The sequence below is a fragment of the Barbatula barbatula genome, assembly GCF_947034865.1.
Source record: "Barbatula barbatula genome assembly, chromosome: 17".
Classification (NCBI taxonomy): Eukaryota; Metazoa; Chordata; class Actinopteri; order Cypriniformes; family Nemacheilidae; genus Barbatula; species Barbatula barbatula.
In genome coordinates, this window is record NC_136780.1 from 16,033,546 (window position 1) to 16,058,836 (window position 25,291).

Below are 25,291 nucleotides of genomic sequence, written 5' to 3' on the forward strand. Positions count from 1 at the left end.
CGGGGAACACAGTTGAATTGATTAATTTGTTGATAAGCATATAACCTATTAGTATATTATGCATTTATGCAATATAATAAAGTCCAGCGGATTCCTGTAATGGTGGGGATTATGTTAATTGTGAATGAGCGTGCATGCACGCCCTGTATACGAATGATTGTAATTCATACACACACCTTACAATAAAATCCGACGTTTACAAAGTTTTTGTGAATCCGGAAGAAAGTTTTCAGGAATATTTACTCATATATTTACGAATGTTTCATGAATAAGGCCCAATGTGTGATGAGAATTCCAACAGATTGAGACTGCATGAGACTAATGTTTTGAATCACTGAAGATTCTGTCATCCTTTACTCACCATCTTGTCTTTTCAAACCTGTATGACGTTCTATGTTCCGCAGAACACAAAAGAAGATACTTTGAAGAAAGTTGGTAACCAGCACTGGACCCCATTCGCTTCTTTTGTATGGACACAAAACCAATGCAAGTGAATGGAGGCCAGTTGCTAAAATGTTTCTAAATATCTGCTTTTGTGTTCAGTAGTATATACGTTTTTACTATGGTATCAAAAGTGTGAAATCCTTTCCAGCACAGGCGTTATAAATACAATACAAAGAAAGACCTGAGTTTTGAATGTTTATTTGGAAGACATTTATGTCAAATTCTTTATAAATGTTATCGTTACAGTTACCATCCTGTATCATGCTGCAAACAGGCCTTTGGTGCTTTGTTTCAGTAACTGTATTTATTTCTCAGCTGTGGTATCAGTACCTGCTGATGATCATGTTCATGTCACATCAGAGCAGAACTGCTCCCCGGCACCATCAGCAACTGCAGACTTTCTCAGAGAGAAACTGCACTAGTTCTCTCTGCAACAGATTTAGACCGCAGTCCCCACGGGAGGGGGGCTCTCCCTGACTGAGGGGGAGAAGAAGAGCCTTTCAAGCCGCAAATGAACTGAGGATACGGCTTGTCACCCATTGAGAATCAGAGCGTTTGTAACCTGTGCTGACAGCTCTCACTGCACTCGTGTGTAGTTTCACAGCAGTCCAAGCCTGAACATGCGGCCTAACACAACTCATCTGCTCTGCGGTTCTCTTCAGAGATATGCTATTTTCAAAGCTGACATTTAGAAAGATATAAGCTAGGCCTTTGCAATATATTGAATTATCGAAACATCGCAAATGTGCTAAATGCAATATGCATATCGTATAGACCACTTTGGATAACGTAAACATCGCTGATCCAAAGCTGGATCCGAAGATCCTATTTCTATTTTTTACCACTACGCAACTTCAACCAACAGAACATTTGTATATCTTTATACGTACATCATATATTTATATAACTTTAATATCGGAAGTTTCAATTATAAATGTGAAAAGCTTCTAGACCAGTGTTTACATCTTGCGAAGTGGTCTCTAGTATATTTTTTCAGTCTATTTTAAAACGGTTTAAATTGATATTGGAAATTTAAATATCGTATCACATTATTTAGCATGCTATCACATATCGCATTTTTATTTAATATCGCACAGCCCTAATAACAAATGTGGTATTGTATGCTAGAATTAACATTTATTTTGATTGGAATTACTGAAATAGATAAACTTGTTTATTAGAAGGTGGCATACAAATGTTTTTGTCCCTATAGTGTACGTGCTCGAAAAGTGATGTATATACCGTACATCCGCCCCAGGGTCTCTCATCAGTGTGAGCACTTTGGCTTTGGAAGCTGTCTAGGATGACAGCAAGTCATCTCACTAGATTTTGGGAAAGCCGAATATTTAAGCAGATTTTTGTGTAGCTACAGGCACGTAGTTCCCTTGAGAGACTGTTTAGGGGTTAAGTGGCTCAATCAAGGGCACAACAGATGTACTTTTCAATCAAACTCTTTGATCTTACATCCCTCTGGTTAAGATTTCATTATTCCAGTGGGGCATTATTGAGAAGAATTCCTAGCAAAACAACATGAACACATATTCTGCCTTGTTTTTCAATACAATTCCATAAAGATTTGATGATTTGCTTTTAGAGAAAGTATTTGATATATGTGTTTTTACTTGAACTAATTCAAAATGAAAAATAGTTGGCGTCAATAGCCCTGGGGTAAGTGCGCTGACATATACTGTCCGTGTGTTTGATTCCTTTCCATTTCTGTCTCAGAGGGTCCTTTGCAAATCTCACTCCCCCATCTCTACCCCCACTACTAGCCTTTCATAATAAAAGCCATTGGAAAACAACTTAGACATTAAAAGTTTGATTACAAAATGTCTACTCTTCTTCTTCATATAGCTGCTCCGAACAGTCCTGTCTTTGAAGACAGCTTGTTTGGACCATTTCTAAGGCAGCATCACAGATTTTCTATCACATCACAAGATAAACGTTATGGAGTAATTGCATCAGCCCCTCCAGCACTTTCTTACTGCCTCCTATTTTAAAAGCGGATTTCTATACCCTAAAAAAATGTAATACAGAAAAACTAACATACAGAGAACTTTAAGACAATTAACCATTATTACATTTGGCAAACAATGTTTTTCTTTAACGTGTTATAAAAGATGTTTAAAGAATCATTATATTGATGTTTTGTAAAATTGCTTTTTTTTGTTTGCTTTTTGGTGTATACAGTTTGTTGGCTTATAATAATAAGGAAACAATCTCAGGCAAGGTATTAATTATTATTATTGCTTTTTTAATAAATTATTATTTATCTTTGTTGTTTAGGTGGAGGCTTTGTATAAGCCTTTGGGGGGTATCTTGCTCCCTTGCAAAGTATATGAATTGTGTTTTTTCTTGTTTTCGAACTATAAATACATTTCACATTGTGCAAAGAATAATCTAAACATTACATTTGTGGAAATCTATATATCAAAGCATCTACTGAAGGGGTTAGAAAAGAGCTACAGAGACCTATTGTTGTGCTCAATTTGGTTTGACATACTCTATATTGAGGGTATCCTCATGAAACAGATTTGACAAGGACGATAAATCTTAGCAGGATTCAATATGACTCAGCATATGAAGACACTGTGTGTAGAGATACTACGGTATCTGGTTTACAATCCACCGATGCTCACATACATACAGTACAGAAGGAGGTAGTTCACTCTCACCGGTTTCTCTCTGTAACAATAGAGGTCGATACCATGACATAGGATCCAGCGTTAGAGTGATTACACACACCTCTTACATAAACACACACACACGGTCCCGTCTGCAGCTCATATCCTATATGGGCGAGTGATGGTCGTATGTTTGTCGCCCACCTGCAGCTCACAGTCTAAACAGCAGCTGTTGGGTTTATATCATATCTGGGACTTTGAAGGTCAGTGGTGTCACTACGCTGAACCGAACGATAAACTGTATGTGATTATCGCGTGTTTCTACAAAACAAAACAACTCTCTCAGAGATGTGTGAGAACGGTTTATCATTCACGTGGGAACTGGTTTCAGAGCGCTGGGTTTGTTGACAACCTACAAGTGGCTTACAAATGCTTTTATTTAAGATACCGTCTTGCTGTGAAACGTCAGGTCGAATTGCGATCTTTTCGCAGCCACCAGGTGATGAACAATACAACATCAGAGAATTGGGACACAGAATGACTTAAGATGTAACAGACATGAACAGTTGAAAAATGTTCATCCTCTTTTTCCCTCTGACAGCCGGTCTTGATGTTTTTGCTTGTACTTTAAAGAAACAGTTCATCTTATAAATAAACCCTTTTGTAGTTCAAAACCCGTGTAAGACTCTTTGTTCTGCGAACACAAAATAAGTTATTTTGAGAAATGTCTCAGTTTTGTGTCCCTACAATGGAAGTACAATGTTTAGATGTCAACATTTGTGTTCTGCAGAAGAGGGAAAGTGATTCAGACATGAGGAAGAATTGATCCCAGTAGTTAAATTTAACCCAGATCTTTCTTGACTTTTTTTCAAATGTTTCTACTCATTGTTCTGTTTTTGCCTTTATTGTGAATGATCAGGGGATCGTGTCCCATTGAGACACCTGCCAACTATGTGCTGAAAGCGAGAAGACCCTAAACTTAAAATATGTTTGCTTTTAACTAAATTTGTACCACAACGGCACTTTGATCCTGAGATGAGTGAAACATGAACCTTTCACAGAGAGATGTCCTGCAGGAGGATGCAGAAAGACACTTCCAGAAGTTTTCAGGGGAACAACTGATACGCAAACAATGAGTTATCTTCTCCGATACAGGGATTAAAATAGTCGCTGTCTGTTTTTGACAGGACTTCCTGTACAATTCCTGCAGTTGTTTCTCACAGACACGATAGTGGAAGCTCATTTCCACGCTCAGACTTCTATAGCCAAGTTCCTGTTTACAAAGCAGACGTACGTCAAATCCACTGTCTTTTCCTGAGAGATTCGATAAAAACAAAGAAACAAGACAACGACGGTTCAAGAGTCAAACAGATGCATGAATCGAAATTCAACTGCTTTCAGTGTTTTGGGAATTTGGTTTCGCTCCTTTCAAGAACCTACAGCATGGCATGCAAATAAGGGATGCAGATTTTCCTTCGGCATCCTTACCTTCTTTTACACTAGTAATGTGTCAAAAAATAACGAACACAGGATTCGCATCTATCTTTTCATTCATTCACTATTATTACGAACACGTCAGACCATGTGCCGAACACATGACATCAGTTGTGTTTGTCATTTCCCGTGTGTCCTCATCAAACAGGAAAGGTTCCTTATACAAAGCGCCTTACGCAATCCAGTCCACCTTTCCAAACTGATCACCAAAGAAGAGCTGGACACATTGGCCGTGGCTTAAACCCTAGCGAGCCGTCTACCCAGAAAGCCTTCTGCCACCGCAAAGCATCCGATCTCCTGAACATGACAGATGCGTTTCCCGCACGCTGCTTTAATACAAAACGCGTGATGTAATGAATGAAAGCATCTTCACTCCTCGCAGTGACACATCTCGTCCTTATTCAATTTCCCTCAAAGCGAACATAACAAACGCATTTGCTCGAATTCGCGCTATTTGCACACGGACTGAATCCGAGTTTAATGTTGTGCATTCACGTGCGGTACAGCCTGTTGTCAAGCCCAATTGCGAGATAAATGATACTATTGCGAAAGCGACTATTTTGGTGAATGCACACGCGAATAAATCTTACCTTTTCTATAAGGGCGTTTCCGTGTAATTCAGAGGGTCTCTGTGTGATGTACCGCCGCACATCTGCCTTATTCCCTCAGCATCATTTCATTCTGAGCTTTACAGTCACTCACCACGCCTTCCCTTTACCGGCTACAAAGAGACTGGGGCCATGCCGTTATCCACACGCACGCACACAGACCGCTGTTCCTGCCCATCCACCGTTATCTTGATGTCCAATTTACATTCGATTTATGATTTTTGGATTAAAATAGGCTTGTTATAACTTCTCATACTTTGCATGCTTATCAATTCAATTCAGAATTAACTTAATAATATGACTACATTTTTACGTATTAGAACATGATTAAATGTTCATTTTAATCCAACAGAAAACGATTATTACAGTTGGCAGTACTGCATCTTCTGAATAATAACATTCTATAAATCACCATTTTCACGTTGTCTACGATGTCATTTCATACGGTTTGCCTTCCTTGCTGAAAAAACAATAGAACCCTGCCCGAAACACAATAGAACATGGATTTAATGGTTATAATCGTGGCTTTAATGAAACGGTGTCTACTGGTTCGATGGTGGGGTGTTCTCTAGCAGAATAATCCTATTGGAATAATGCCAAAAAACACGCTATAATAAGGAATATTTGTAATGGTTTCCATGGTTCATAGAGGTGTTTAAACGGAACCATTGGAATGTCTGCAATGGATTCTATTGTTTTGGCAGCAGGGTTGTGTTTCTTCTGCTTCTAAGAGGTTTTAGTTTTTCAAAATAGCAGAAAGCAGTATAGAAATACAATTGAACTGAATCGTATACAGTATGATTATGTACTCAAGTCTTAAAAATATTTGTTTGGCATCTTTGGAAACATTTGCTTCCTTTGAAAAACTAAAACAGGAAGTGCTTTTTGTTTACACATTTGTCCATGTACCCATATGACGTATTACAGCAATATAACACAAATCAATTGTAAAAATGATATCTTTCAAACACTTCTCGATCGATCAGTTTAGTAATTTGACAAAATAAGTGAGCGTGAGTGGTGAATTAGAAAGTCTTGTTTCTTACGGGATAATGAAATAAAGCCCAGGGCTCAGGCATGAGAATACATTAACATTATTGAACCTGTGTCCAGGGCTGAGGCGCCTCCTATACACATCTGATGTCTCTGCTCTTCAAAGTCATTACTCTTTATATATAGATGAGACGGTGTAGAGTGCTAAAGGGTTTTGTTTATAAAGGTTCCCCCATGCACAGCAAAACAGGATCAGACTGTGCTGAGATATTTGAGTTTATCTATCACAAATATATCTATCAACAAAGGGTCTCCTTTAGTACCATCTTCTCCCTGCCCACTGCAAATGCCCACGGGACCCTCCTTTCTCCCCGACACATGCATACCATCTGCAATGAATGAGCGGCTCAATGTCCAGCTGGGAGTTAGCCAATCAAAGGCCTGTTAAAGTTTAATTAAAGATCGTGAAGAATCTACTCTGCATGTGAGCAAATCACTTGGCCGGACGTGTTATTGAGGATTAGTGGAGATGCTCTTGATAAATGACCATCAATAAATCTGAATGTTTTAGCCTTTCAAATCTCTTTTAAATGACTCTCAATGACACAGTTCACAGTTGTTGTTTATCTTACATGCAGTATTATTGTATTTTTGCATCATCGATGCTGCTGTAGGAGTGTCTTCAGTCTGAAATCACTAGTCAGACTAGACAGACTCTTAAAATAATTATGTAAAGTAAGAAACCGAGTCATTGCAGTAATATATTGCCTACTTTCCATTTCCTAATACTGGAGCTAAACTTCCTATGTCTTCATTTCCTTCCTGATTGTCTAGACTCTTACGATGCACACTTTTGTGAGTGCACAAGGCAAAATAAATAAATAATCATATAAAATAATAAAAAAGGACAATGTAAATCAGGTACACTGTAAAGAATTTCTGTAGAAATGTACAGTATTACTGGCAGCAAAGATACATGCTCATTAAACACTAACAAGTCTTTATCCATACAGAAAAAAACTATAAATAACAGCCTCATGCAAAGCATTCTGGGAACCAAAGTTAGAAAAAAAATGAAAAAGGTATATGTGGATTTCTGGTTCCAAGAATGCTTTGCATGAGGCTGTTATTTTATCGTTTATTCTGATAAGGACTTGTTCATGTTTAATGTTCATTTATCTTTGAACAAACTGTTGACAATAAATTAGATAAATATAAATAACATCGGCAAACAGTGTTCTACATCACAAACATGCATTCAAATATTAAACATTAAGTACTAAAAGTGTGTAAACAGTATGTGAATTGTCTTCATTTTTTCCACTATTATTGTAAGGCGGATGTCAGTCTGCTTCAATATTTGAGGTGGAATATGAGCAGTCTGTAAGAAAATGCTCATGTAAGCATTTAAAGTGATGCTTCACCCTAAACTGAAAATGCAGTCATCATTTACTCTCCTTGAGTTGTTCCAACACTGTATGAATGTCTTTTTTCTGATGAACACGGAGAAAGATATCTGGAAGAATGCTTATAACCAGACAGTTTATCCCCCCATTGACTCCCATAAAAATACAATGGAAGTCAAAAGTGCCCCAGAACTGTTTGCTGTCCTACATTCTTCAAAATGTCTTTTGTGTTCAACAGAAATAAAAAAAGATAAAGTAATTTTTCCTATATGGGAGTCAATGGGGGGCAAGATCTGTCTGGTTAGTATTCTTCCAAAATCTTTCTCTGTGTTCAACAGAACAAAGACAGATTTGGAACAACTCGAATGAGTTTAAATGATGACAGCATTTTCAGTTTTGGGTGTCCATCAGGATATGTTTGAATGTTTGGTTATTTTTTTAGTAATCGCTAAACCTCAGTATACATCTAGTAATGTCCAGCTCTCGAATGCTTTTAAATATAAGTATTGAGAAATCAAAGAGGTTGCAATTCACCTCCCAAAAAACTGAAAGCTTCTTTTCTCGTGCATCATGACTAGCTCTGCTCAGTGTGTATTCAAATGAATAAACCAGCATCCAGTCACAATCCAATGCATTACTTGACCATTTATGAGGCAATAGATTCAAAAGCTGACGTGGGATCTGTTATTATTTTGACTGCACTGCCACCGCGTGGCCACTAATTGCGCTGTTTACCAAATGTTATCTATAATTTAATCACGTTATTATTTCGAGTTCTTCAAAAAAAGCGAATATTTATCCGACGCAAGTTCTACATATTATTCAAAAAAAGTAAAAAGCTCATCCGTCCTTTTCATTTACTTTAACAGCCGATAAAGTTTGCTACAGATAAAGCTCTCTTTCATTGACGGCCAATGAAGAGCTGCTGACGCATGACTCTTGCGGCTCTGGGATGTGTAGTTTCAGTAGTCTTTCGTCCCAACCGGCTAAAAGTGAAAAGCCCTCTTAACGGACTACAAAACGACAGCGGCGCACTACTGGAGCGCACGAGAACCGAAAGCTTGACATCACGGTGGCTGGCACTTCGTGCGTCTGAAAGTAAAGCTTTGAACAAACTGACGTTTCGTTTTTTCCACCTGGGAGCTGACGAAAGTTGACAACTTGTAAAATGCAGTCAGAATCGGGGATCGTGCCCGACTTTGAGGTCGCCGAGGAATTTCACGAAGAGCCAAAGACGTATTACGAGCTGAAGAGTCAGCCGCTGAAAAACAGGTCGGTGAATTAAGCGGAGCGCGTCTCTTATTTCTGCGTCTGACAGCTGTGATGCGAACTGCCTTTATTGCATGCGCATGGAGTTGATAAAGATCACAACACGTGTTTCTGTTATATTTCTTTGTTTTGATTTGTTATTCAACTAGTTTGTTCTTTCGCGACGCGAACGCGGCTTCTATTATAACCAGCGAGCGCGCCGCGGACTGCTCGTTCATTACACTGAGCGCGCTCAAGTTGGTCGCGTCGCTTTCAGCCTCGTTGGGTGTTACAGTTAGACAACGCCTTAGGATACAACATCATCATCAAATATTTACACTCATATATATATATATATATATATATATATATATATATATATATATATATATATATATATATATATATATATATATATGTGTGTGTGTCTCCATAATGATCAAACTCATAATGAAAGCTGTTTAAGAAGTTTAATGAACTCTGGCGAAACTTTCGTGCATGCGAATCAAAACTATTGGACATTGCTGGACATATTAAAATATGAATATTTATGAAAATGCCTTAAATGGGGAATATCAGAAAGGTGCAGCCATGTCACTGTACCTGGTGAACAAAACGGATGATGTTGAATCATAATTTAGGCAGGAAGATTATATATTAAATACATATTTGCCTCTTAAACTGTAAAGGCAAGTGTGTAAACTAACCAGATAGACTTTTATTATGCCAGGTAGGTTGACAAGCTTATAGTCCTTTCATATATACACGAGCACCTACTCTTGTTATGGTTTGACGTCTAAATGCATAATAATGATTTAATATCTGAATGCATTGAGTTTATCTCTCTCCTTATCTCAGACTTTCTGGCAGAATGTACATTTTTATGCAGAACCAACTGATTTGAAACAGTTTCCATCAGCACTAAATTCATTTTCCTTCTGTGATGCTGCATTGGCAGATGGAGAGATCTTAATTTAGATGAGACAGACAGCTCTGGCCGCCATGAGGTGAAAATTGACAACATAAATTTAGAAGCGCAGGCTAATACCTCAGATGCTGTGGGTAAATTTTGGGGCTATTTTGGTTTGTTGCTGAGATATGAGTGTAAATAAATTGCAGCGTTGAAGCACAACAGAATTCCAAATGAAGTTAATTTAAAAAACGCTTTATCTGCGTTTTATGCTTTTGTGTGGAGGTTTAACGTTTGGTTGGTGTTTTTAACATTATGACTAAAGATGATGCACGGCCATGCATAGGTGACATTTGCACAGAAACCTGGTTTTCATGTTCCATACTGTAATTCCCCTTATCTACATTATTACTTACATGAGCATGCAGGTTTCTTTGTGTTTATGAATATTTCTGTCCCTGAGAAGCACCCTATTCATTTTGGACATTTAATCTCCTGTATAAAATCTATGTATACTTTGGTCTGTTTGAATACTGGATTCTGATTGGCTGGAAGGTGTGCATTAAAGCCCTTTAACGCACAGCTGACATTTTAACCGGTTTGATCTGAAATTGCGTCGTAAACTTCAATAACAGCTTTAACTTGGCAAATGACCATGGTATAAGCGGTATAATCCACAGCTAGCTGTGCGTTAAAGGATTTTAATGCACTTCGCACTTCACGTCGGTGGGTTCTTGGCCTCCACGGGGTGCATTACAACCCTTTAACGCATGACTCGCTATGGCCTTGTCGGATGCAGTCGGCAGAACAAAAAAATGTACAATACTGTTTTCCTACTATGGTAGTGGATGATGTCCCAGAACTGAAAATTGCTAACATTCTTCTAAATATCTTTCTTTGTGTTCAACTGAACAAAGACATTTATACAGGTTTGAAACAACCTGAGGTTGAGTAAATGATGGCAAAAAAAATGTTTTTGGGTGAACTATCCCTTTAAGAGTCTTAAAGACTGTCAACGGTGACACTACCATTGACAATCGACTTAACCGTTGATTGTTTCTGATAATCGCACCTGGCAGAGGTTAAGTTTCAGGGAACATGTGTTTTTACAGTCTAGTAACACAGTGGCCTGTAAAAGGAACATCATCACATCTCTGACACGTTCACTAGACCATGTCCAACACTCCTTGCTTCTCCTCTTTTTTTTTCCTCGAAACCCCTGTTATCATTCATGAGCTGTTTTTATGTGGATAAGACAGTTAAGGTGTTTGTAATTCTGGGGCGGTGACTGCGGTTGTGGTTGATTCACAACACAATAACCGATAAGGACGAGCAAGGTGGTTTGATTTTTCATTGCTCTGTCATTTTCAAGGCCATCACGGTTGGGTGTTTGACGCAAGACACCGGAACGGTGGAGTGTATTATTAGGAGGTCGTCAGTGTAACTCCTGAGTCAGATTTCAAGAGTTCCTGTTTTTGTTCTGTTGCTCCACCCACAATTCCCCAAAATAGATTAAGACGCGAGTCTTCAAACGTGCGTTATCAACCTCTGTGGAGCAATTTTTATTATCTATATTAGTTTATTTATTCCTTATATGAGCATGCAGTAGCAATCAGAAATGTCCATGTATGCTTCCCTTTGTCCCCTTGTAGGACTTGACCCCATAATTGCTGCTTGCAGCTATATAATATTTTACCATTGCTGTCAGGTTTTACTGCGGATTTGAATATACTGTATTATTAAAACTTAATATTATCAAGCACATTTGTTTTTTTCCATATTGGTGATAACGTGGGAACATGATGAAGATGGGTGGTTACACACCTAAGTGAGCTAGGGTGCAGCTTGAGGTCCCTAAAAACACAACAGTCCTTAAAAGCACAGTTGTGAAATCAGTGCTGTATCACGTGGATTATGAGACATCTGCGACCTTTTGCCAGTGCTGGGAAACTTGAGCTAGATCCTCTAACATGATGTAAACAAAATTATTTTATGCACATTAGAAACAGGTCTAGTTGCCAGTTTGTCTATGAGATTTATTTATTTTTATCTTATTTTTATCTGCTATTATTGCGTGATTTATTTATCATTATTAATTTAATTAATGTAAGAACAGAACACATTCACACCCGCTGGTAGACCCAATCCCTATTAAAAATTCAGAGCGAAAACAAACTTTTTAATGTTACTTGCAACAACTCATATAATGTGATTTAATGGTGTAAAGACTTGTTAATCAGATCTTTTTATTAATAAAGCTGTTATATCATATAAATCAGTAATGAATACTCCAGAGCAGGAATGTGAAGGAGAGGATGAATCAGCGCAGAGCGATGTTTTAAAAAGAAACCCAGCAGTTTCATACACTCTGTTGTAATTTTACGCCTTATCAACTCATTCTGTTGAACTGCGAGTGCGTCAGTGTTTCCAGCAGGCGTGAAAATTTTGAGTTTCAAACAAGTGAAGAAAAGAAGAGGAAAAATAACAAGTTGAGAGATTGACTCATGGTGGTATCAATAGACTCAGAAGCATAAATGCAGTGTTAAATGCGCTCAGTGTGAACAGTACAGCAGTCAATTACTGGAATTAAGATCAACAGTCAATGACACAAGTCAAGAGGTAGGAGTTTCATCTTTTGATTTAAGATCAGTAAAATTTGTCACGGTGATATAACTTAGATTTGAATTCAATGCTCTTTGCAAACCTTTAAAAATATAAGAAATACATAGCATTAGCAATAGTGTCATAGATAAGGCTATGACATTTCGTTCAGTAAAGCTTCATTTCATAACCTTTCTTTGGTTAAAAATAGTACTTTTATAATAGTAATTTATAAGTGAGGTTTTGGGTACGGTTTCGTTGGAATTTTTAATTTGATGTTATTTTACTTCATTTCTTGTAATTATGTGAAGTTTCACACAGACATGAAGGTAGAGAGACAAAAGTTACGGAATGCAGCTTTAACATATATTCGGTTTGTATATTTCAAATTGGTATGTTTCAAAATCAACATCAAATTTGACTTTTAGAATTTTGACTCTGGTTGAGGGCATATTTTACATTTGTATAAGCCGTAGATGCAGAAAATGGCACTATATTTATGTACATGTAGCTGCTATATGAGTATCTATGTGAGAATCTCTGTCTCTAAATCATTACCCATACACCTTACCATAGCCGTTCTCTAGATCAGTGGTTCTCAAAGTTTTCTTTGTAAGGCCACCTTTCTGTAGAGTGCAACGCTTTGCGTCCCCCCCCAAATAAAAACATAGAATCTTAAACTTAGAATTTTAAAGAAACCAAAAACAAATTCTGTTATGCAATGCTGGAACATCATCTCAACTTCTGCTCAACTTCTATATTTCATATACAGTCATACCACAAAATCTGCAGCCCACCTGGATCCATCTTGGGGCCCCCCGTTTGAGAACCACAGTTCTAGACATCATTTCTGTAGCGCAGAACGATTTGCCTTAGATTTTAGTCTGAGTATGGAGTGCACTAGATGGCATATTGAATTTGTCGTAGACAAAAACAAGGTTATGAAGTATAAACATATAATAGGTTGAAGGCTGTTTCTCTGAAGTCTCCTGTCACACTTTACACAGTTGATATGTGACGTCTGAGCTTGTGTGATGTTCAGGACTCGGTAGCCAGAGCTGAAAGTGAGTCCAAGCTAAAAAACAAAGGAGGAAAAAACTTGATTACGGAAAAAGGAGGCAATTTAAAATTGAAGTTATTTCCACCCATACTATAAATATTAACAACACACAGCCAATGATGACTGTAAACATGAAAAAAATACTCATTCAATATCACCTTTTGCGTTTTTTGTCTAGGACAGGTCATGTGTCAGTGTGGTTTTGAGTTTATTTGTGTTTGGAATGGCGTAATAAACCATTATGCATACTATTTCTGGAGTGTATAGTATACAGTATATAATGTGCACAATATGCAGATATGCGTTTTTCAAATAACCTGCTACGGTTCTTAACGTACTGCATTCATCCTATGCACACTGTACTGTCCCACAATGCAATGCACCCCACTCAACTTTTAATTTTTAGTGTGATAAAAGAATACTAGTGATACATCTACAGTTAATATCTACCCAGATATATTTCCTGATTTGGAATAAAAATGCAGTTTTTCAAAAGGTACTGAGCGACACTGACCGAATGAAACATTCGATGCTGTGAGGTTTTGGGACAGTTACAAATGTTTGCTCAGTCTTGCGTACTGCTAAAAATATAAATAAGCGTAAATCTAAAGTATAAATAAAATTGTTGGCACTAAATACAGTGTGGTACACTAGTATTCCATTCTGGACGCAGCCAAGCGCAGTAATGGTTTGTGTCTCCTCACTCTGTGTATGTGCGGATTGGCAGGCCTGTCGAGCTGTGAAAGGAAAGTGTGCTATCAAGCATGCTTTGTTATAATTAACACGATGCTGCTTGCCAGGAAAGTGAGTGAGCAGGAGGGTGAGAGAGAGAAAGAAAGTTTGCAGAAAATCGGTGCCTGCACCTGTTTCTCTCCCACACCACCTGTAATGACCTTCCTGTATAAGAGGGTGACTGTGAAGGTGAGCCGTAAGATCCACAGAAAAGAGTGCCCTCTGGTGTAAAGTTCAATATACAGCCACGATCAGAGTCATTTTATTTTGAGTAACTGCCGATACAGAGTCCTTGTGTATTTTCTTAGTGCTCACTTGAAGGGTGCACACTTTAAGTACATTTTTGTTATTCGAATCAATCCATTGTACTGACAACGGAAAAGCTGTGCAGTATATTAAGAAAAAATCGAATTGATCTGCCGTTCTCTTAAATTATTTTATTGAATTTTTCATTTAACAAACAAACAAAACATACTGTTCTTATGATTTTATTAAATATTATATAATAATTCAGATTAAGCCAGATGTGCGATGTGATTCGCGATTCACGTTACTGATCTCACGATACAAATTATTCACAATTTATACAAAATAAGTTGAGACAAATTTGAAATGCCCTTTTATTATTTCTCAAATGCTGCACATTTCTTTTTAAAATAACTGATAATTTAAATCAAATTCCAAATAAAAGACTTTAGATTTAAAGAGTACATAGTGCGATCATGCAGTGTCTAATGTTGCCGTGTGTGAATGTAAGCAGTCTGCCAAGTTGTAAAGCCAAAGGTGAATGAACAACAAAGTTATTGGCTTGGAAAAGACTATGAAATTCGTAAACGAGTCGTGCCCTAGTCCGTTTCGCGAACCGGTGCCAATGCTTTGCTAGAACTGACCGCAAAACATCACTCTTCTCCCCCAAACACTGTAGTTTGTTAGTGTCATTCGCGGTAGACCAATCACAGCAGACTAGACCATCTGACCATCAGATCAGAGTAGGCTGACAGAGAGGAGGGGATCATTTGAGAGTCAGTGAAGAAGTAAGGTAAGAAAAACATGTTCAAAACATTTATTGCGATTAAACATCTCAACCGGCTCGAATCGTGAATTATAATGGATTTTTATCCGGCTCACGGTGAATCTTCATATCCTTTGAAATCGTCCTTTTCTAGTTATTCAAGTAGGAGCATTGCATTAATGGGAATCTGTCATAACTCAGGAGTTGTTTCAAACCTTTATACATTTTTTAGTTTTGAAGACACACGTGGTTATAAGAAGTATTTCTGTAATACATATGAAGTAATTTCACAAAGGTCGATCAATGTTTTTATTTCACCAGCGTTTGTAAGAGTCATTTCAATAATTAAGGCCTAAACGGCTCCTCATACTTTAACTCCTCCAGCTGACACGTGCAGCGGTGTTGTGTGTTTACACCGGTGAGCTCATGTGCGTCTCTGCCCTCTGCCTGTGGTGCCTCCCTTTTTGACACGCACCCAACGCTGCCGTACCAGCGTGACTCCCGCAGCCGTCCAAGGGCGTACAGTGCACCTTCACCACAGGAAATAAAGATGGAGCCTCTGAGTGTCCACAGACCCAGTGTCTTTCATTTCAGCCGCTTGTGAGTACCTGTGAAGGAGTGATGCAGGATCGTGTGTGTTGAGATTGTGTGACGGGGTGAGGGAGGTATGATATGTTTATTTGGGTGAGCTGCAAATAACAAAACCTGCCATGACTATTCATATCGCTGTGTCTGGTAACTTGAGGCTGTTAGTAAAATCAGTGTGAGGTGAGTGTCGAAGTGTCCTCGATGGCATTTTAATATATCGATATTAGGTTTATGTTTTTGTTATTGCAGTTCTTTTGTTTTGTTATTTTCATGGAGTATTTAGCTACAAATGCAAAGTTTGCATAATTTACTGTCCCAGAATGCATTGGTGTTGAAACTTGTCTTTTTTCATTGCTATAAAATGTTTTTACAATGTCTTGGAACAACTGATCTGAAGTCTGCAGTACATACAGTATATACAGCATTGCTCTGAGGTGAGTGAAGGAGGTCTAACAGAGAGCTCTGATTGGGCAGGCCTCTGTCCGGATTAGGGCCGTGTCCACGCAGGACTGTGTACACATTGTTTTTTCCTGACACACATACGCAGCAGAGATGGGCTGTGCATACCACACACACGAAAATGGAAAATTCCCCCGAGCATTAAACACACACACATTGTTTTTATAATGACAGTAGAAAATGTGCTTGGAGTGGGTAATTTAACAGAAAAGATTTACTTCATGAAATTATGTTTTGGTTGAACTGCTATTGGGTTGGGTTTTGTTTTTCAAAGTATTTTGTTTAAGGGCATTCCCTTACAAAAAAAACACCATCTCGGATATGACTGTAACCTCTGTTCCCTGATGGAGGGAATGAGACGTTGAATGAACTTGGCAACTAACAGGACTTGATAAACAGGCTATCACACCAGCATCAGCACGGATTTGAAAATGTATAAAATACCAAAGACATTCTGTAGAGTAAATTAGTTGTAATGTTTTAAACTGATTTAGCTTCATACACTGTGAATTATAATAACCATCTGAGAGAACTATTGCTAAAAATAAAACAGATACTTGAGATGTGACTTGGACTCCACCTCAGAGACTTAAGATGTGACTTGGACTCCATTTTAAAGACTTGAGACTTGACTTGGACCTTCGAGACTTGTGAACATGTCTGTGGGTCGCAACCCCCACCTTTCTTGGGGACAATGATGTACGGGCCGTAAAACCCCAAAGACATCTCGGCTGGAGGCACAGGCTCGATCTCCTCCTTCACCAGAAGAGCGTAGCTGAGACGGATCGTCTTCACTAGCCAATGCGAAGGGCTGAGGAGCTGTAACCACGCCCCCAGACACGGCGACAGAGGGAGCGATCTCTGTCATCGTCTCCAAGGGGGAAGGTTCTGTGACTTGCAGAACGGCCGTCTCGCTGGGGCGGGGCCCGGGGAAGCGGGCAGTTCTAATGACTTAACCGCCTGTGGCCTTCGCTACACGACGCACCATCCAGTGGAGAGTGCAGAGCGCTGCAGGATCGGTATGACGCAACATCCAGTTGAGGCCTTCTCTGCTGAGAAAAAAGACAAAGAACCGGGCACGAGATGGGATGGGGCTGGAGTCGTACGTGATGTCTTAGGTCTCCCTGGGCTGCCCTGGTCAGGGCTGCTTAGCAGATCTCTTCCTGGGTGTCTGCTGACGGGAAGTCGAAACTCTCCTCCTCAGGAGGGGCTGCTGGGGGAGCAGACGCCAGCCGGGAACTCGACGTCCTGAAGGCGGCTGGGGCAAGATCTGCTTGATGGCCTCCATCTGCTTCTTCACCTGCGAGGACTGTTGAGAAAGTGTACCTTCTCGGCATCTCTCATCTGCGCATGGTTAAGCCATAGGTGTGTCTTCTGGTCCACCAGAGTGGACATCATACTACCCAGCACGCACCATCACCTTGTTCGCCCGGAGAGCAAAGTCAGTGGCAGTGCATTAATGCATGACAGCTGGGTCATGTCTTTTCTCGTCCAGTTGTTTTAACGCCTTGCCGGAACCTGCATGATAGCCATGGCATGGCGAGTGGAGGCAGCTTGACCCACAGCAGTGTGTGGAAAAAAACGTACATGCCTTTAAAGGGAGCCTTGCTCAACCCCTCCAAGTTGTCGAGAGACCATGCACGCTTTTCAGAAATTTGCTCTTTCAGACACCTATGTCGCTGCGGAAACGCCCATGGGAAGTCGCACACAGAATAGGACGAGTCCGCTGCTCTGTATTTTAGGTATAATTGTAGTGCATCAAAGTGTACTATATAGGCCAACTAGAAATTAGGTACTTCATCTGATTTGATCATTTTCCTGATGAATGCAAACCGAAATATGATTAAGCATATGCAAAACCCTACTTTTGCTCAGGTGCTGGACAAAACTCACAATTTTTTAAATAAAAATAAAAATGTCCAGGCATTGTTTTTACAGCACAATGTCTGATAAAGACCTGATGGTCAAAGTTTTGCTCTGCTGGTGAATAATGTCTTTAGGAACTGCAAATTCGTTGTGTGGACATTATACCCATATGTAACCATGGACAACATAACCGGTCTTGTGGGTAAATGTTTCGAAATTGAGATTTATACATTATCTGAAAGCTGTATAAATAAGCTTTCCATTAATGTATGGTTTGTTAGGTGTAAAGTTGTCCATCAGAGGCGCTGTAGCAGTCCGTTGCTAAGAAGAAACAGGTTTGTTTTAACGCTCTCTATTGGTTTACCGCTGTAATGACATTGTGGACAGCAGATGAACCGGAAAGCAGAAATTCTAAGTTTTGCGTTGATATCAAACTTAAGTGGGTGATTCTCAAAGAGACTTGATTACTTGATGTATCTTTTATTATTTAAACATAATCATAGCAAATAAATCAACACAGCTATTGAAGGACCATGAGTAATGAAGGACATTATATTTGGTCCCTGTTTTATTTATTCAAGGACTGTCAAGGTTATGATTCAGTAGTGCCAGACGCACCATGATCAGTTTTTAAATAGAGGAAGCATGATGCATCAAAGACACGCGCGCAGGCCACTGCTGACCCAGAATCAATGCGTCTGCATTTCTTCTTTCTCTGCTCTCTTGACTTCATTTGCTTCCCTAATATTTGCATGCAATACAGACATCGGTACACTGAATACAGCAAAGATTTCATTCGGTTCCTATTTACTGTAGGGCTGAAGTACAGCACAGAAAGTTTCATTTTTGCTACTTGTAAACAGTGGGGGCGGATATGACCAAAATCTCATATCAGAATTCTTTTATACAGGTATATCACAGTATACACAATATGAATAGCAACAATATTGTGATATCAACAGTTCCACCTTAACGTTATGTTAAATAATTATGCTTCAATGGTATTTTTTTATAATTTAGTCAATACTTTAGTCATTTATAGTCAATACGTTATGCTGCATATGCTGCGTTTTAAACCACCCAGCCCTATATAGACGGTTTCATCGGGGTCTGTTCTGGTCTGTGTTTTCTTATAATATATCTATATATTTTATATTTAATTCATTTTATATCAATGTATATTTTAATAATTGTATTAAATTACATAAAAGGTCTACCGCAAGTTAAGTTTGGGCGACATAACATTTGTTTATGTTGTTGCCGCTGAAACTGTCTAGAGTTAATAAGTTAAAGCTGCAATCAGTAACGTTTCACTCTCTTTCGCCATCTCTTTTTAAAACATCAAATGTCATACTTGTCTTTGCGGGTGTTAAAGTCAAATGACGACAAGCTGACATTTGAATACTGATTTTTTGAATGTACTTCTTCAATAACGGATTTAGCTTATTACTTAAAAAAGTTACAGCTTTAAGAGAAACAATATTTATTTATTATATATTCTATAGTTACACTGCAAAACGTGATTTTGCTGAATTTACTGTTTTAATATACAGAATTCTCAAATAATTTTCAACGCAATCAAAATGTGAAAACTTCCAAGCAAACTTCCAAGTTTGATGTAAAATAACATAAAACATGTACTGCTATTACTTTTCAAAAAAGTGTATGTTACCGGTTTTAACGGGTATTTTTTTACAGTGTGTTGTTAAAAGGGCTTTTAAATTGATTCAAATACAAACCAAAAAACCCCACCTGGATGAGCAATGGATTCTTAATATTTCAGACAGACACAGAAATGGAAAGCAGTGGAGATTACGGGTGTTTAAACCGTAAGGTTTGTGTTTGACGGGGCCAGACAGGCTAATTAGAGCGATTACTGCACAGCTGGTTTGGGTGGAGGATCAAGGGATCTGAAAACCTCATCTCCACAGCTTCTGAACCAGCACATCGCCGGAGATATTGGTCACCGTTTGGTAACAGCAGTTCCCCTTTGATTGATTGATGAAGAGAACTGAAAGTGGACGAGGGAACGTTGCGAAAGTTGGAAGTAGAACAAAGGATACAGGTCTTTGCGGCACTCCGGATGGAAACAGATGGTGAAATGTCGGGAGCAAAGATTTTCTAAAGCTGTGTGAGAAAGACAATGTAAACAGCCGCAGTGATCAAAACATCAGCTGATGTGGAGGAAGTAAAGTCTAGCGTTGAATTGAGAATAGTGTCGGTAAACTCATGGTTTGAGTCTCCACCTTCAGGCTGAGAATCTGCGATACGATTTGTCTCTTTAAATCAGTATCAAAAGGAATTTGGCCAATTTATGAACAACACACACATCAACTATACAACGCTTATTAACAATGACGGTGAATTTAAGACCTGTTCAACTTAGACTTTAGTATAAATAAAAAAGATCAACTTTAAAAACTTTGGGATTGTTCACCCCAAAATTTCATTCAAAACTGTATCTGACTCTTTCTTCTGTGAAACACAAAAGAAGATATTTTGAGAAATGTCTCAGTGGTTTTGTGTCCATACAAAATAAGTCAAAAGGGTGATGTTTGGTTACTACGTCCTTTCTCCGCCTTTCTTGCCTAGTAGCTTCTACGTTTTCAGTCCATCTGTATTCTTGTAGATAAATCTTTAGAATCTTCATTCAATCTCAGAGGTCTGGATTTTAGTCAGTTGTCCAGGATCTCATGCACCACTTTCCCTCAACAGCGCCTCTGTTTTATACCTAAGTCGACTGTCTGGCTTTTCTCCCTGTCTGTCTGTCTGCAGTAATCCATCTGAGCAGCAGCATGGCTCCTTGAAGCCCCCGCTGGGTTCCTCGGCCGTGACCTCTCGTATCCTGCTCCGCCAGCAGCTGATGCGCGAGCAACTCCAAGAGCAAGAGCGCCGCGAGCAGCAGAGACGCCAGAGCGCATCTTACGGTCAGCCCTCCGTCACCCAGACACCCGCCATCAACGTCAGCGCACCCACCGCTCTGTCCGGTGCAACCCCGGTGCCCATGGAAGTCTTGAAGGTAACAGCAGAACATCGGTTTTATCATAATGTCTAAGATTGAATGGCTTTGCTTGTTGGAAGTCGCTCTGTATCATTTTTTGTTGTTTTTGAACATTAAAATCTTTTGTTATATGGCATTTTGGACCAAGACAAAACATGTATTGCTCTGAAGTTGCTGTTTCATAGCTCAGGAGATTTGATGAGCTCACTGGAGTGTTTTAGGTATCAGCTTAGTGTGAGATGTTACTCTCAAGAATTAAAAACAGAAGCAAATGAGACCATTTTTATAATACATAAAGAATATGGAGGTTTAAAAACCCTCAATATCACATTTTCACATATATTGTCAAATTTTCCAGAACCTTTTACTGATTTTTAAAATACGGTCATAAACCATTGAATTAAAAAAGACTACAAATTTACAAGAAAAACATGGAACAACTTGCACGTTTATGGTGTGTAAAACATGTTTATATATTTGTGGCAGCCCAACCAAAATCCCATAAATATTTGTACTTTTTTAATGGAATTTTCTAAACAGTCTATCTTTGAAATACGGTAAAATAACCCGTCAAATTACAGAATTTTTACAGTGTAGATTATAGAGGTAAAAAAATCTTTATCTGGGTCAATTTTATGTGAAATGTTTGATTTCATATTGAGATCTTCAATAATACTGACTCTAATGGAGACATTTGTGAGATTTATGAGACTTCAGCAAAAGTTTTCATTTTCTCTTCATTTTTCTCATTGCTAATGCTAACAATAAACATGCCAACAGTTTATCCAGTGGTGTGGTGGTGCCTGGATAAGTGGGTATACTGTTAACTGATGCCACCATGTTTAAAACGGCCCAGCAAAGGATGAACGCATCGGTGGTATAATGTAGCCAGGTTTCAACCCTGGTTTTATGCACATTTTGAAGTTTCAAATTAGAAAAGAGTGATGACCACAGAAGAGGTGCAGATTCGGCCATCAATCCTGGTGTAAAGAATGAGAATTCATGTAGAAGTTACGCATTTGAAATATTTGCAAACATTATAGCTGTTTTAACCACAACACAAACGCACCTGAGTAAGCCATGCGCTATAGCATGAACTAGACATCTGACATCTGAAATCTGCATCTGACATAACACTGACATCTGTCAAGTCAAGTCAACTTTATTTATATAGCTCTTTTTACAATTTTCACTGTTACAAAGCAGCTGTACAAGAAAACATATTGACTAAAAGGTTATACAAGTCAACAACAAAAAAGGTGAAAACACAGAAGACAGACACACACACAAAACACTCCACACAACACGCACCAACACAGACAGACACACATAGAAACGCGCACACAGACAGACACACATACGCACAGGGGCCATCACCTAGAACCACACACCCAAGATAAGGAGAGAGAAAGATAGGTCAAATATTAAGCAGACTATAAATTCCTATATGCAGTGTTAATTAGATAAAACTTTTAAAGTCTAGCAGCCCCCCGGCGAGGCAAAACATTATGCAAACGGAGGCGAGGAACCCAAAACTCCATTGGAGGAAAAAAAACTCAAAAGGGAAACCAGGCCTAACCAGGGGATACCAGTTCCCCTCTGGCAAAAACTGCTGCCTCTGCACAAGCTCGACAGTGCTTGCACAACAAGGCAAAATAAAACATGTTTGAGTTACTTGAAACGTGTGATTGCTTTTGGCGTTTTGTAAGTTACATGACTGGATTTTACATTCAGTCATTTACCATGTAGACGTGGGTCAAGAGCGCCCACAGTAAACGACACCACGGGCAAACTCCTGCAAGCTGTGGAAAGAGCATAAGGGTATTTGGTAAAAAGAATAAAAGACTGGACAGAATTTGACATAAATATAAATTGAATTTGTAGGTCATATTTTTTCCACGTAATATCTCATTTTCTATTGCAGCATTTCAAAAAGCCTCTTCATGTTTTGGAGTTGACATTAGCACACGATACATTTGAGCGTTGACCGCTCGCTTCAAGTCGAACTGGAGTCTTTATCAGCTCAAGTGTGTCTGATTATGATACTGTCTGTACAGGAGGGGCGAGGACGGGGTGGGCGGTGGACAGTGAAGTGTGTTAAAACGCATACAGGGATTATCTTTCCCTAGAGAATTCCTCTTTAATGCATGCTGTGTTTCCAGCCTCTTGGAATTAGCCATCTTTAATCCTCTTTGCTCAGCTACGTTCAAAATCTTTTCATAGCTTTGATTCCTTGTTAGTCCGCAGAACTGTGGACTGTTACTGATTCTCCGTGCTGTTGCTGTGATAATTGCCTCGAAATCCGCTTCGTCCCAACGGAGGCGAGCTGCTAATGTCACTCGGTAAGAGCTGTTAGGTTTCGTTTTTTCTCTTCGGTAAAAAGTGATCACAGCGCTGTCACTGTGATGGGGTTTGGTGGCATGGGAAACACTTGTTTGCATTGTTCAAATTTAAATTTTGTTGCAATGATGTTTTGTGAATGATGATATTTAATGTCTCTGGGTTTATTTGTAGTACTTAGTTTGCAAGTGTTCTTGCTATGTTATGATTGTTAACTTGCTTGTATAGCTGAAACAGTTAACATTTTTAATTTTCAAGCACAGTTTGTAACGTTTTAAACATTTGGCCTTAAACAAGTGCTCAGTTGAAATGTATTGTTTCATTCAAAATTGTTAGGTTCACTTTTAATGATTATTTATTCATTGTTTGTTTTTATTTACATTTAACGCAATTTAAAATTTGTTGTAGCCAGGAATTAATTTGTTTATATTTTTCCAAAGTTGCTTTTGCACACTTGTGAAACTGAGGTTTCACACTCAGCTGAAACTGATGTGTTTTGGGACATTTATGAAGGCATTTATGTTCTTGTCACACAACAGTTTTCAGTAGATGTGTGGATTATACTTTATTTACATGTCGTGCCCCCTATAAACAGAAGATGATCACACATTACAAGACCACCCAACACGCCAGATTCAGTCTTAAACTAATCCTGTAGAATGAATGCAAAACAAATAGAACATTGCACAGTTTAGTTCATATTTGATGCTGTTGGCCCTCTATAATTGATATCTTATAAAACTGATGTATGAAGTTCAGTTTACGTTCATTGTAAAATGAACAAAAATAGATGGAAAAAATATCGGACATATAGAGTTAAAGAAATAAAGAAGTTCACCCACAAATGAAAGTTCTGTCATCAAATACTTAACCTCTTCACAAATTTAAACCTGTATGACTTTATTCAGCAGAACTTTTTTGATTACCAACAGTCTTTAAAATATCTTCTTTTGTTTTCTGCAGAAGAAAGATAGTCAAACAGGTTTAAAATGACGAGGGCGAGGAAATGATGACAGAATTTTCATTTTGGGATGAACTATCCCTTTAAACTATGTTGTAGAATATCTTTTGGACAAAAGATGATACTTCCACGTCTGGTCCAGATTGCTTATATGAAATGAGTATAAGGGCATGTACAACATAATCTTACCGTAGTATTATGTTCGGTCAGTCGTAACTTATGCTAAGCTGATGATGTGCCGGTCCTTCAACCCACCAAACACGCCTGTCGACTGTTAACACACACTGTTTCCATTGTAACACATGCTCAGGTTTTATTCTACAACTAACACACACAGTGTGATGTAGGTTTAGAAACAGTATTTATAATACAAACTACTGCAGAACATGAAGAGAAATAGATTATTGAGCACAGTAATAGACTAAATGTGCATTTGAGTTTACTGTACTTATTAAATGCAATTATACATTCAATAAATAGTCTATAGTAATACATTATAGACATAGATTGGGAAATAAAGACTGACATTTATGTTATTTATGTTCTGTTAAATAAATGTGATCCAGTCTGTGCAAACCCAGCTAAAGTCATTTTGCGTGATTTATTGTCTTATACATAAAATGATACTACATAGGCTAATGTAAAGAACATTCTGTGAAAATACAACCTCGATATCTTTAAAAATGACAGAGTCAAAGATTGAGGCCATGTGAAAGATTGAAATCATAGTGAAATGAATGCCTGAAACCAAAGTTTTATTGATTTTTACTGCAACACAAATATACAAAAATAACATATATTATGTATAGGCCGTCACTTTGGATACTGGAATTATGTTTCTTATGATGAAACAAATCTGTTGATCTACAGACTAACGTCCATGAAAATGTTTTGTTCATTATTGCTTATGTTATGTAGGGTCATAGGGAGGGCTGGAGTCTGTC

The 25,291-nt window shown here is 38.5% G+C and overlaps 2 protein-coding genes across 3 annotated transcripts in view; one reads left to right on the forward strand and one right to left on the reverse strand.

The window, feature by feature from the left end:
- The window catches only part of frmd4bb (FERM domain containing 4Bb), a 45,551-nt gene extending 40,270 nt beyond the window's left edge, over positions 1–5,281 (reverse strand). For both annotated transcript variants that reach the window (XM_079477956.1, XM_079477955.1), the window contains exon 1: positions 5,153–5,281. The gene's annotated coding sequence lies outside the window, so the exon portion shown is untranslated. The remainder of the gene's footprint in view (positions 1–5,152) is intronic.
- A 3,411-nt stretch (positions 5,282–8,692) lies between these two features.
- mitfb (melanocyte inducing transcription factor b) overlaps positions 8,693–25,291 on the forward strand; it is a 30,691-nt gene continuing 14,092 nt past the window's right edge. Inside the window, exons 1-2 of the mRNA XM_079477686.1 lie at positions 8,693–8,841; positions 20,821–21,064. Coding sequence (XP_079333812.1) covers positions 8,738–8,841; positions 20,821–21,064 — 348 coding nt within the window. The 5' untranslated portion in view covers positions 8,693–8,737. The remainder of the gene's footprint in view (positions 8,842–20,820; positions 21,065–25,291) is intronic.